General features: G+C 46.3%; 1 protein-coding gene across 3 annotated transcripts in view; it reads right to left on the bottom strand.

The window, feature by feature from the left end:
* Positions 1-701: 701 nt before the first annotated feature.
* LOC144806318 (uncharacterized) overlaps positions 702-12,880 on the bottom strand; it is a 369,229-nt gene continuing 357,050 nt past the window's right edge. For all 3 annotated transcript variants that reach the window (XM_078672708.1, XM_078672709.1, XM_078672707.1), the window contains one exon: positions 702-8,349. In XM_078672708.1, the coding sequence (XP_078528834.1) occupies positions 5,252-7,123 (1,872 nt within the window). In that variant the 5' untranslated portion in view covers positions 7,124-8,349 and the 3' untranslated portion in view covers positions 702-5,251. The remainder of the gene's footprint in view (positions 8,350-12,880) is intronic.

Below are 12,880 nucleotides of genomic sequence, written 5' to 3'. Positions count from 1 at the left end.
CTTTCAGATACTCAAATTTTGGATTCTGTTGCAATAAAAAATATTTCCAGGTCTGAAATTTCTTTGGAGGTTGCAAGCGGACAGCCTAAGTTATCATGCAAGAGTTTCTTGATGAATTCTATTGCAACTACAATATGTGCTCTCTCATGTAAAGTCAGGTTGTTAGAAGCTTTTCTGCAACTCAAGATACGCCTTACTTTTCACCTGGTGTGGATGCATTTCTCATGTTTAGTGAGATCTCCTTTCTGAGTAAAACGTTTCTGGCTTTCCCCTCCTGTATAATGCTTTAGTCCAGTGTGAATTCTCATGTGAAATGACATTGTATTCAAGACTAAACCTTATCTGACATTCAGAACACACATAAATGATGTTCACTCATCTAGTGAGCACCGTGCGCAAGTCCAAACAACCCTTATGGTGATGGTTGTAAAGTCAACCTTTGTAGCAGGGATTCTGTACCTATACAGAACTGTGCATAGAGACCCAGAACCTCAGTGAATGAGGGTGTGCCAAAAACTCACCTCAGTATCCAAAATCCCCTACCAGACTAGCAATCAGTATCTCATTGGTTCTTTCTCATCCCCAATGATTAGACAACCCAGAACATGAACTCAGAACACCTCAGGTAAAGTGGAATAAATGAACACTCTTTCGTCATACCAACATATCAGTCCAGAACGAGGAGTAAATGAAGACACGTGCAATTTTGAAATGTTTATTTCTAATGCCGTGTTCTTAAGCGCAGTGTCTTAGATAATACAAGGAAACATTATCAAGAACAAGGTTATCAGCATTGCTACTATTCCATAAAATACAAAAGGAGAAAGCATGTCAAAATGCTAATAGTAAAAGGTTACATTAAACGTAAGTTTACCCTCCCTAGCCAGTATATTATATTATATCTAAAGAAGGTCTCTTTTGGGTTTAGAAGGGCAGACCCATACCTCTTGTGCTTAGCAGAAACGAATCACATCATCTCCTGCACCAACACTCAGCATACGAATCTCCATCAAGTGTGTTTTACTTCTCTGTGCAGTGCATTATTAAACCCGCTCAAACCCAAAGTTGGCCACAGCTGCATATGTGTTATGTCTAGACCGTGCGCTGATCAACTCAAACAAAAAGCACTGTGTTGAAAAACCTTGAAGGCCTCGGCACTCACTGTACAGACATAGATTATCAAGCAAACCTTGTTATTCTCGTGTCAAACAAAATATGCAACTAGGCGAAAAGCTGTAATAACATAATGTGCCGTGTGCAGAGGCAGCAGAAAAGGAAAATGGCGTTTAAACTTGTAAAACGCTCATGCTAACTTAACACAGTGTGAAGGTATAATTACAAACACGTGACACTTTATAGACCAGCTATCCTAGGGGTAGCATGGACAGAGCAGTCTTAGGCTATAACTGTAGAGGGCGTGTAAAGCCAGCTGTTTTACCATATGTAATCCCTTGAATACCAAATGAAAGGACACCACACAGGATATATATAAAATAATATATGTACTTATTCACTAACTCACTCCTCTGAATTCTTTATTGAGCATGGGCGGATTTGTGTTCGCAAGGATTTCTGCCAGTTCGCGAGGGTTCTGTACCAGTTCGCAATTGCGAACTTACTTTTCGGCTCGCAACGGCCACGACTATGTTGTTTCTACATCTGGTTCATCATCACAGGTTCACAGCACCCTCTGTTTCACCACTGCCACCCTCTGGTACACCCATGCCACCCTCTGGTACATCACTGCCACCCTCTGGTTGGTTTATCACTGTAGATTATGGGGGTGAAAAAAAGCAAGCACACCTGCCCTGCTTCAACTGACATGAATTAATTTGGGGTTAATTAATGTGTCACTGAATTTAAACTTCCAGTCTGGCTGGCACCTGCTTCCTTATCTGTAATTTGCTGAACTCTGAAGGGGCCCCTCAGGAAGCACTACAGGGAATGGTTACTAATGATAAGATTGAACTTTTGCACCTGCTGAGTGCTTTCAGTTTTGTCTGCAATTGCTTTCTGTTGCAGTGTAATGTTTTTAACAGGACCTTTATTGTATACTTGTAGCTATTCTCTGAGCCTGCTGTGAGGGTCAGAGCAGGGTCATAGAATAGTTGCAAGTAGGCAAATGAACTCTGAAGGGGCCCCTCAGGAAGCACTACAGGGAATGGTTACTAATGATAAGATTGAACCTTTGCACCTGCTGAGTGCTTTCAGTTTTGCAAAAATCCAAATATCCAGCAGCATCCACAAAAGTAATCCTTCCAGGTCAAGATCCAAATCAAAGTGACCAGCACATGAAGAAAGCACTGGGAGGAGCCTGCTGGACAGGAACAGGAAGTTGGAGACTGTGGGGCACTTCCTTCCTCCCACCCCCACCCCCCAAAATGGACTCCTTGCAAAGAAAAAGTGCAGGTAAATGTCAACCTGAGGAGTTATTCTGATAAAAATCATAATTTTCAAGGTTTATGCTGCCTGCTGGTGGATTTCTTGTGCGAAATTGCAAATTTTGCAATCTCGCAATTGCGAGACTGTCGCTGCCCGCCGCATCTACGAGTTCGCAAGTATTTACTCCCGCGAAATTGTATAGTATTCTAGTTGGCAAGTGCGACCAAGCAAAAAATCCGCTTTGCACGGATTTTACGAATTTTCGGCAAGTTCGCGAGAGTTCGCGGATTGCGAATTTACCGAAAATCCACAAGCGGAACGGATTTTACGCCCATGCTTACTCTTTATGAGGACAGAGGCAAAAGCACATAACAAGTTACACTTAGAAATATTTTAAATAGCACAATTTACAGTTAGGCCCTAGGGGTGTGTAAAACCATATACTAATTGGTATAAGAACCACGACTTGTGAAAGGAGAAGGCCTAGGGCATCGCTGGGGCTACACTATCTGACCCTTAGGTTAGGAGTAGGAGGCCCACAGGCGGCGCGTGCAGAGTCGGAACACTCACGCGGGAGTCAATAGAAAGTCTATGGGAACTTAAAAGGTAAGTAATTATAGTTTTAGGACACTTCCGGTTTAGATAGGAGGAAACTACAAGCAAATCTGGACACTAGGATAGTCAATCCATACAGGAGCACTGAAGTACTCGCTTTACCTCACCCACGGGCTGCGGGTGCATAGGTGTCAAAGTGTGTCGGGTTTCGCCGTTGATTCCAATGGAGCCGTGAAGAAAGATGCTGCAGGCGACCAGGAGGAAGATGTCCGGTGGATCCAAGGGTGGATCGAAGTTGAAGAAGGACCTAAAAGCAGAGGGGACAGAGTCTAGGTCACTAGCCAGTGACCGGGTGGAACCAGGAAGAAACCAGACGTCGTCGAGGAGCAATCAGGTGCTGTCGTGAAGCTGGTCTCTGCAGCCACGCGGACCAGGAGGGGGGACGACCAGGCGCTAGCGAGGAGCTGTCCCACGAAGGTTCTCGCAGAAGGAGGGGTCGACTTCAAGATCGGAGCCAACAAGCCTAAGCAAAGGCAACCCACCCAGGATACACAAAAGGCTTCTGGTGCAGACCAGGAGGGTCTGAGGTACTTCACCTTTTCAGGGAAGCAAGTGCCAGTCTGGAGCAACCAGACCAGCAATGGATTTCTTAAAGGATAGTCGTCACAGGGCTACTAGCCAACTGGCCAGCAACCGGGACAATGCGTCAAGTAGAACACAAGCAGAAGGGCCCCACGCAGAACACGTGGAATGTGGAGGGCTGATATTCGGTGCAGGTGGTGCTCCGTGTCGGGCTGTCTCAGTCCCCAGTGCACAGCTACGAGGATGCCTCAGGAGCTGCGCTGGTAGGAAGAAGAAGGACTTTTCAAAATGTCCGGTCCACGAGGTCCAACGCCGTCCACGGTGCTCAGCTGTGCTGGAGTCGTGCAGTGGGGTCAGAGGGCTCAGGGAGTCAGGATCTTGTGAGGCACTGTGCTCGGGTTCCGGCGGGAACGGGGGAAAAGCAAGCCTTCAAGTTGCTGGATGGTGCCTGGTTGCCCAGGGTGGTCACTCCTTGGCCACAAGGGAGATTCTTCAGTCTTCAGCTCAGGTGAATGTCGAAGGGTCCAGAGTTTCGTCTTAAGTTCGATTCCAGGATTAATCTAAAGTCTCCTGGGTCAGCTCCTATCTTTATACAACTAAAGTGGGCTGGTTTACCTACTAGGTCCCTCCTATGGGTGGGACCAGAAAGGAGGTTGGTTACACCCCCTTTCCTTTCTCCAGTTTCGCGCCAGAGCTGGGGCAGGGGTGCCCCAGCAACCGGTTTGAACTGGGGTATGCATGGAGCACCTAGAGTGCTCCAGGCAGTGTCTGTTTCTTTTCAACCCTCCCTGTCCTAATACACAAACTCCTGTCTGGGGCGGTGCTCGCACCTCTCCAGGCAGGAAACCTATTGTCCAGGCCTCCCTAGCTGGAAGGACTCCCAGCAGCAGAAGGTCAGACTTGTGTCTGGGGCAGCAGCGTCCATTTTGTAACGCTGGGGCTCTGGTTAACTTTAACCGTGATCGTCAGAACTAACATGTCTTCCCCGTCTAGAAGGGTGGAATGCTACCCCCGTCGCCAGAATTGGCGAGGGGGTAGTATTCTAAAGTGTATGACACCTTACACGACATGTTTCGATAAAGCCAAACCAAAGTTAGCATTAACCGCGAGGATTATAATGCACTTAAGAGTATATGGTATGGCAATATCATAGAACAGCTATAAGGAAGTAGTTCCGAATGCTGCAGACAGGCTCAGCTCATGCTAGAGCACCATCTCACATATAACCAAGCACTCTGCCTTCAGGATTGTTAAGGCCTGCCATAGGAGTGACTTATAGGTTACTATGTATCTATATGTATGTAGGTATAGGAATACTACACCTAAGCAAGGGTAATTACACGACCTTGCCCCAGCTGAGTGATCAGCCAGTTGTGTCTATTTCGGTGGCCAGCCAGGGGTGGCATAATACATGCTGCAGCCCCTGGTAGGCCTTGGTTGTACCTATGCCCTGAGTACCTAGGGTACACTATACAGGGACTCATAAGGTGAACCAATATCCAATTGTGTATGTACCTAAGGTACATGGAGTCGATTTTAAGGAGAGAGCCAATAGCCTGGGGCCCTGAATAGCAGGATCCCAGGCCAACTAAGTCGAAAACCAGCTAAACACTAGGCAAAAAGTTGGGAGTAACCATAGTCAGATATCCACCTTCCTACAGTGTAATTTCTTATGGCGCTTGTAACCATCTCTACCTCTGAATCTTTTCTGACATTTAGAGCACTGATAATTTTATTCACCAGTGTGGATTCTCACATGTTCAGTGAGATGAGATTTTTGGCTGAAACATTTTTGGCATTCGGAGCACTGATAAGGTTTTTCCCCAGTGTGGGTTCTTATATGGTGAGTGAGCTTGGATTTTTCACTGAAACATTTGTGGCATTCAGAGCACTGATAAGGTTTTTCCCCAGTGTGGGTTCTTATGTGCCGTGTGAGACTACTTTTTATACTGAAACATTTCTGGCATTCAGAGCACTGATAAGGTTTTTCCCCAGTGTGGGTTTTTATATGCAACGTGAGATGTCTTTTTTCATTGAAACATTTCTGGCATTCGGAGCACTGATAAGGTTTTTCCCCAGTGTGGGTTTTTATATGCAGCGTGAGAGGTCTTTTTTCACTGAAACATTTCTGGCATTCAGAGCACTGATAAGGTTTTTCCCCAGTGTGGGTTCTTATGTGCCGAGTGAGATTGTTTTTTTCACTGAAACATTTGTCGCATTCAGTGCACCGATAACGTTTTACACATGTGTGGGTCCTTGTATGTTTAGTGAGTCTCATTTTGTCACTGAAACATCTCCGGCATTCAGAGCACTGATAAGGTTTTTCCCCAGTGTGGGTTCTCACATGTACAGTTAGAAGTGATTTACGGTTGAAATGTTTGGGGCATTCAGAGCACTGATAAGGTTTTTCCCCAGTGTGGGTACTTATGTGCTTTGTGAGACTACTTTTTAAACTGAAACATTTCTGGCATTCAGAGCACTGATAAGGTTTTTCCCCAGTGTGGGTTCTTATATGCAGAGTGAGACTGCTTTTTACACTGAAACATTTGTGGCATTCAATGCACTGATAAGGTTGCTCCACAGAATGGGTCATTGCATGATGAGAAAGACCTTGTTTGTTACAAAACCTTTTCTGGCATTCAGAGCACTGATAAGGTTTTTCCCCAGTGTGGGATCTTATATGCACTGTGAGATAGCGTTTTTCATTGAAACATTTCTGGCATTCAGAGCACTGATATGGTTTCTCTCCAGTGTGGGTTATTATATGCCGAGTGAGACTGTTTTTGTCAATGAAACATTTCTGGCATTCTGTACACTGATGAGGTTTTTCCCCAGTGTGGGTTCTTGTATGCTGAGTCAGAGTGCTTTGATTACCGAAACATTTCTGGCATTCAGAGCACTGATAAAGTTTTTCCTTAGTCTTAGAGTGGTAGCTTGTATGCTGAGTGAGACTGCTTTTGTCTTTGAAACATTTCTGACAATCCGGGCACTGATAAGGTTTGTCCACAGAGTGGGTTATTGCATGTCGAGATAGACTCCGTTTTTTACAAAAACTTTTCTGGCATTCAGAGCACTGATAAGGGTTTTCCCCAGAGTGGATTTTCATATGTTCAGTGAGATGAGATTTTTGGATGAAACATTTTTGGCATTCGGAGCACTGATAAGGTTTTTCCCCAGTGTGGATTCTTATATGCTCAGTGAGATTGCATTTTTGGCTGAAACATTTCTGGCATTCAGAGCACTGATAAGGTTTTTCCCCAGTGTGGGTTCTTATATGCTGAGCGAGACTGCTTTTTTCACTGAAACATTTGTCACATTCAGTGCACCGATAACGTTTTACCCAAGAGTGGGTCCTTGTATGTTTAGTGAGTCTCATTTTGTCACTGAAACATCTCTGGCATTCAGAGCACTGATAAGGTTTTTCCCCAGTGTGGAATCTCACATGTGCAGTTAGAAGTGATTTAAGTTTGAAATCTTTTGGGCATTCAGAGCACTGGTAAGGTTTTTCCCCAGAGTGGATTCTCATATGCTCAGTGAGATAAGATTTACGCCCGAAACTTTTTTGGCATACTTTGCACTGAAAGTGGTTTCCCCCTGTGTGCATTCTGTCAAATTCTGTGAGATAAGATTTATGGCTGTATCTTTTTGGACACAGGTAACTTTTTTCCCCAACTTCGGTTATTTTGCCTCGATTTTAGAGTCGTGCTTGTTTAGATAATGTTCAGCACTTATCGCTAAAAGAAATTGTGTGTAATCTTCTCAACACTTGAATTGAGCAAAAAATGTCGGGAAGGAGTCCTGTAACACCTGTTGAAATTTTCCTAGCAGATAATAGTCTTTAGGTTATAGCCTCTCCGGCAGCAACTTAATTTGTGACTGAAATTTTTCTCAAATCTATTTGTATAGGTTCTTAGCAATGCAGTAATAAGGTGTAAGTCTGATATTTAATGATTAAGTACCTTTTTGCACTGATGTAATGGCAGTAACTGAGGGCGTTTGAACGTGCAGAGTACTATTGTGGCTCATTAGTCGCAGAACATCAGTTCCTTCTACCCTTTCTATGTTTGGTGTAAGGTTAAGGTTTGTAGTTCTGAGGATGAGGATTTATTTACATTAGATATAGCGCAACAGTGCTCCTTTAATCCATTTTTATATTTAACAGTTTTACATATCACTCCTGCACAACAGATAATGTTGAGGCGATTTACATAGAATTACAGAACAGTACACAATAAAAAGGAAACAATCTGAGATGGTCATGAACACAATAAAGTGGTGAATTTTTAAGGTTTTCGCAAGAGTGAGCAGAGTGGGTCAAGGTGTTATATCCCGAGGCAGATAGTCTCAAACTTGCGAAACTGGTTAAAAACGGTTGTTGAACAAAGGTGATTTTCCAATCTTTTGGTTGTTAACGTGTCAGCTTCGGAGTCTTCTTTCAGCGTCTTTTCTTTGATGGTATCCAGAAGAAACCTTTAGTTGTAACTTTCTTTTATGCAGTGTGTGCAGTGATGCTTTAGATGAACGTTATTCTGTCATGCTGAGGCAATTTGTCTTTCTGATAATATTTCAGATGAGGATGCTGAAGCGGTCTTTCTACATTATTTCTGATGCTGTGTGCACAGATATGACTTTGCTCTGGGTTAATGAAATGCAAAATTAGAGACTTCACTTACAGGTATAGTACTTTCCTCACCACACTTAAATTTTTGGAAATTGTTTAAACATAGAATGCTGGATGTCCTTCAGTTTTTCAAAATAATCCTTCTTATGGCACTAACATTCAGTTGCCTGGTGCTAAATCTTGCTTTCTTCGTCCGTAATTTCAATCACCTATAGTATTAAAATTAAATAGTTAATACATAATACATGTAAATTTCCCCATAAATAATTTACAAGCAGAGTGTAGAATGGTAGCCTGAGAGTACTTGGATGTAGGAGTGAGGATTTGTAGAATTTCCAACATTTTATTAAGCTCACAAAGGATACATGTACCCTATGGACTTGTAACATAGAATCCCAAAGCAGAAATTAAAGTCATATGGACTGGCACCAAACAGATATTTAAACAAGCATTTACAATGCAACGGTTTCCCCTTTTCAAAAGTTAGAGCTATTGGCATTGTCAATGACAATTTTTTTGTTTATGTCTTGGTTTTGAAAACAGATAAATAAATGGCATTTTCATTTACATTGCCAATAGCAAGCACAGCCAGGGGGGCAGACAAAGCAAGCACAGCCAGGGGGCAGCGTAGCAAGCACAGCCAGGGGGCAGGGAAGCAAGCACAGGCAGGGAAGCAAGCACAGCCAGGGGGCAGGGAAGCAAGCACAGCGAGGGGGCAGGGAAGCAAGCACAGCGAAGGGGCAGGGAAGCAAGCACAGCCAGGGGGCAGGGAAGCAAGCACAGACAGGGGGCAGGGAAGCAAGCACAGACAGGGGGCAGGGAAGCAAGCACAGCCAGGGGGCAGGGAAGCAAGCACAGGCAGGGAAGCAAGCACAGCCAGGGGGCAGGGAAGCAAGCACAGCGAGGGGGCAGGGAAGCAAGCACAGCGAAGGGGCAGGGAAGCAAGCACAGCCAGGGGGCAGGGAAGCAAGCACAGACAGGGGGCAGGGAAGCAAGCACAGACAGGGGGCAGGGAAGCAAGCACAGCCAGGGGGCAGGGAAGCAAGCACAGCGAGGGGGCAGGGAAGCAACCACAGCGAGGGGGCAGGGAAGCAACCACAGCGAGGGGGCAGGGGAGCAAACATACAGAACAGCTGTTCAAGACAGTTAATAGATATCTGTTTTCCCGAGTAGAACTAAATAAATGACAAAATCCTTCAGGACACACATGTATTCACTTAGCACTCAATGAACATCCCTAACGGGCACATTTGTACCAAATTGAGCCATCATTATGTAAGACTCTGGACAAAGCAGTCTTTAGTGAGCAAACACAACCAAACACACCTGGTCAGTCAGTGAAAACCGTGGGACTGAATGCAATGGATGTGCAGACCCCAAACAGCGTTACTGTGCCCTACAAATGGTAGGCATGCGCTTTGCAAATTGCACAAACATAACATACCATAGCACCTAGGAATCCTGCCCTGCTCTGCCAGAATTCCAAGTACCGCAACTACTCCAACTGTAACCTTGAGTCCAGGGGTGCAGCAGGTGCAGTGGCTCCAGGGCAAGTTCCAGATTACCAAATAGGCAAAGTGGGCACTGGCCTATGGGCCCCACCCCTTTGAGGGGCACGCGACGATTAATCAAAGTAATATTGGTTTGATCTTGAAAGAAAATTACAATCAAGGTGTCCTGAATTGTTTCCCAAATATAGAAAAAAAATAATCAACTCAAAGAAACGACAACTTTACATTAAAGACTCGATAGATAAAATGAAGCGTTAATGTAATGTACCCATTGAATATTTAAAGCTTTGTTGGTTTATTAAAAATGTTAACATTTCTTTTTTTTGTTTAATAACATTAATAATTGTTAATGTTTCGTTTTGTGTAATAAGACTGTTTTTTAAAATTGTTGACTGATAAAATTAAAAATGTATTAGGAGATAATAGGAGGAGAGGGGACGAAATTTCGACTGCCTAGGGGCCTCCACAGGGTTTAATCGGAACTCACCAGGGCTCAAAGGCTCGAGAAACCCACTGCACTACAAATGCAGCGATTTGTTTCTATGAAACCCGCATATGAATGTCCGTTTTCCTTGTTTACACTACGGCCCAGGCTGCCCTTGCCACTGCGTGCAACATTACAATGAAGCCGCTTCCTGCAGCCGTCTCACAGATTCAGAATGTCAAGGACATGACCTTCCTCGTCCTGTTAACACCACCAGGTCAACAGCTCCTTTCTTGCTGGTCGAGCTCTCTACAGAAAACCTACGTTTGGTAACATCACGTTGCATGCCAACAGTTCACATCCCAGACAACTATTTGCGTGTATACCTTACGGAGAAATCCTTAGGCTCAAGCGTATCTGCAGCAATGAGGTCGATTTCAACAGGTGCCAGAATGAGATGCTGGAAAGGTTAAAAGCTCGTGGGTATAGCGATGAAGGTAGACTCGAAAGTGCTCTCTACAGAAAACCTACGTTTGGTAACCTCACGTTGCATGCCAACAGTTCACATCCCAGACAACTATTTGCGTGTATACCTTACGGAGAAATCCTTAGGCTCAAGCGTATCTGCAGCAATGAGGTCGATTTCAACAGGTGCCAGAATAAGATGCTGGAAAGGTTAAAAGCTAGTGGGTATAGCGATAAAATAATTGATGAAGCTATCAAAAAAAGCCAACACACAACCCAGGCCACTCTCTCAACGATGAAGCTACATTGCTAATTCGATCAATAAAGTGAGGCCCAATCTGCGTGCACAAAATAAAACTATGGAAATCTACTATAGGCAAGTCTCTTCAGGCCCAATGCGGCAAACATCTACTACGCCACTGGGAACCAATAATCAGGGGCATTCAGAAATCATTAGCCAATCCTCTAGGACATGGGTGCCCTCTGGAAAGAACCTCCAACAATACCCAATCTATCTTGATCAGCGCACAGCAAATTCGCAAAATGACAAAACCATGCCATAAGACCCATAACATCAAAGTCGCTCTACAACAAGTACTCAAACAACTACTAAAAAAATCCGAACTAATTTTACTGTTTAATGCCTGCTCAATGTTCTATATTGTTAAGGTTTTAATTATTCATACAATAAATGTATTATTACTGTTCAGGGCAGGCCTTGGCTCGGCTCTCCCGGTTAATTTGTTGGTTCGACCATCTCTACTCACCCAGATCTACAGCCTGAATGTACTTGTCCAGGGCCGGCTTCAGCTGCTGTTTCTGCTGTAGGCTCTGCGCCTCCTCGCACAAGGTACGCGCCAGGCTCTCTCCAGGTAAAATCCTCTGCAGCAGGCTGCCCAGTATCACGTTCACTCGAGGGCAGCCAGCGGGCAGGGGCAAGCTCTGGGGACCGCACAGCGGACAGTGCTGGAGGGGAGCCTCGTCTCCGGACACAGGCCGCAGGCAGCCCCGGCACAAGCTGTGGCCGCAGGCCATGGTGACCGGTTCCAGCAGCAGGCGTCTGCAGCACGGACAGCACAGCATTGGGGGGAGGCCTGCCGGTCCAGAGTCACACTCCACTGGTGTAGCCGGTAAGTCCTTCCCCCGCAGGCTGCTCGCCACGCTCGCCACCAAAGGCCCCAGCTCCTCCGGCCGCAGCCTCCCCAGCGCCGCCGCGGCGCTGTAAGAGTCCAGAGCCTCGGACACGCGCCCAGTTCGGGCCAGCGCCTCCCCCCGCCGCAGCCACAGGCTCCGCTCAGGCCTCGGGAGCTCGGACAGCTCCGAGGCGTAGATCTCGGCTGCCAGCCCGTAGTCCCCGGCACGTGCCGCCTCCTCCGCCACCTGCAGCATCTCCGAGGAGACCCCCAGCTCCATGGTGGGGAGAGTGTGGCAGGTCCCACCGCTCCCCTTAGTCGTGCATGGTGGCCGGGAAGCGAAGTCCGCTCTCCCGCCCCTATCTCCCCATTGCAGAGAAGGGTGACTCCTGTCCAAAATACCCCGGCCTTGACCGCTATCTTACTGTCTACAATTTCTTCTTCTACGGGCGCATTATGCCCGCAATTACGAGCTTTACGGGGCGCAGGGACAATATGTAACACACACAGGAGACTTCAACCTTTCAGGGAGGGGGAGACATTCCTGGAGTGTCGGACGGAGTAAGATGCCCTGGCATTGGTTGGCAGAAGTCTTGGCGTAGGATTGGCTGATGTACCTCCTGTCAGTTGTTCGCTGGCATTGGAGCTTTGTTGGAAGGTGTTATGTATTCAGATATGGTATCTACATAGCTCGTGGCGAGAGTTAACCCAGTTCAGTTTATTTTTCCACCCTGTCAGAAGCAAGTCTGGAGGTCTGTAGATGCCACTGCTTCTAACTGTAGAACTGGGAGGATTCCGCCGGTGCCTCGTGTAATCCCATTGACGTGGTGGCCCTCGTGGGGTGTCACTCATCCTTATACTCCGACCTGGCAATAAAACAGGCCCAGGTACAGAGCAGCGTGCCCGCACATCTAAACCCACATAAACAAGTCAGGCCCGGGCCGTGCTGTGATTGGCTGACCTCACGGGGGTGTCCCGGGCCAGCAGCCAATCACAGCGCGGCCCGGGAAATGACGTCACGGGGGTGTCCTGGGCCTGCAGCCAATCACAGCGCGGCCCGGGACACACGGCAACAAGGGGCGGGGCTTAAAAAAAGCCCGAGAAACGCCCCCGAATCCGTTTTCCCCGAGAAAGCGCGATTGACAGCCTCTGTCTCCCAATGACTAGCCTCCATTTATGGAGCTAGCCAATGAGAGACAGAGGCGGG

Source organism: Lissotriton helveticus (genome assembly GCF_964261635.1).
Source record: "Lissotriton helveticus chromosome 1_1 unlocalized genomic scaffold, aLisHel1.1 SUPER_1_unloc_62, whole genome shotgun sequence".
NCBI lineage: Eukaryota > Metazoa > Chordata > Amphibia > Caudata > Salamandridae > Lissotriton > Lissotriton helveticus.
This window is presented reverse-complemented; position numbering and strand designations above follow the sequence as displayed.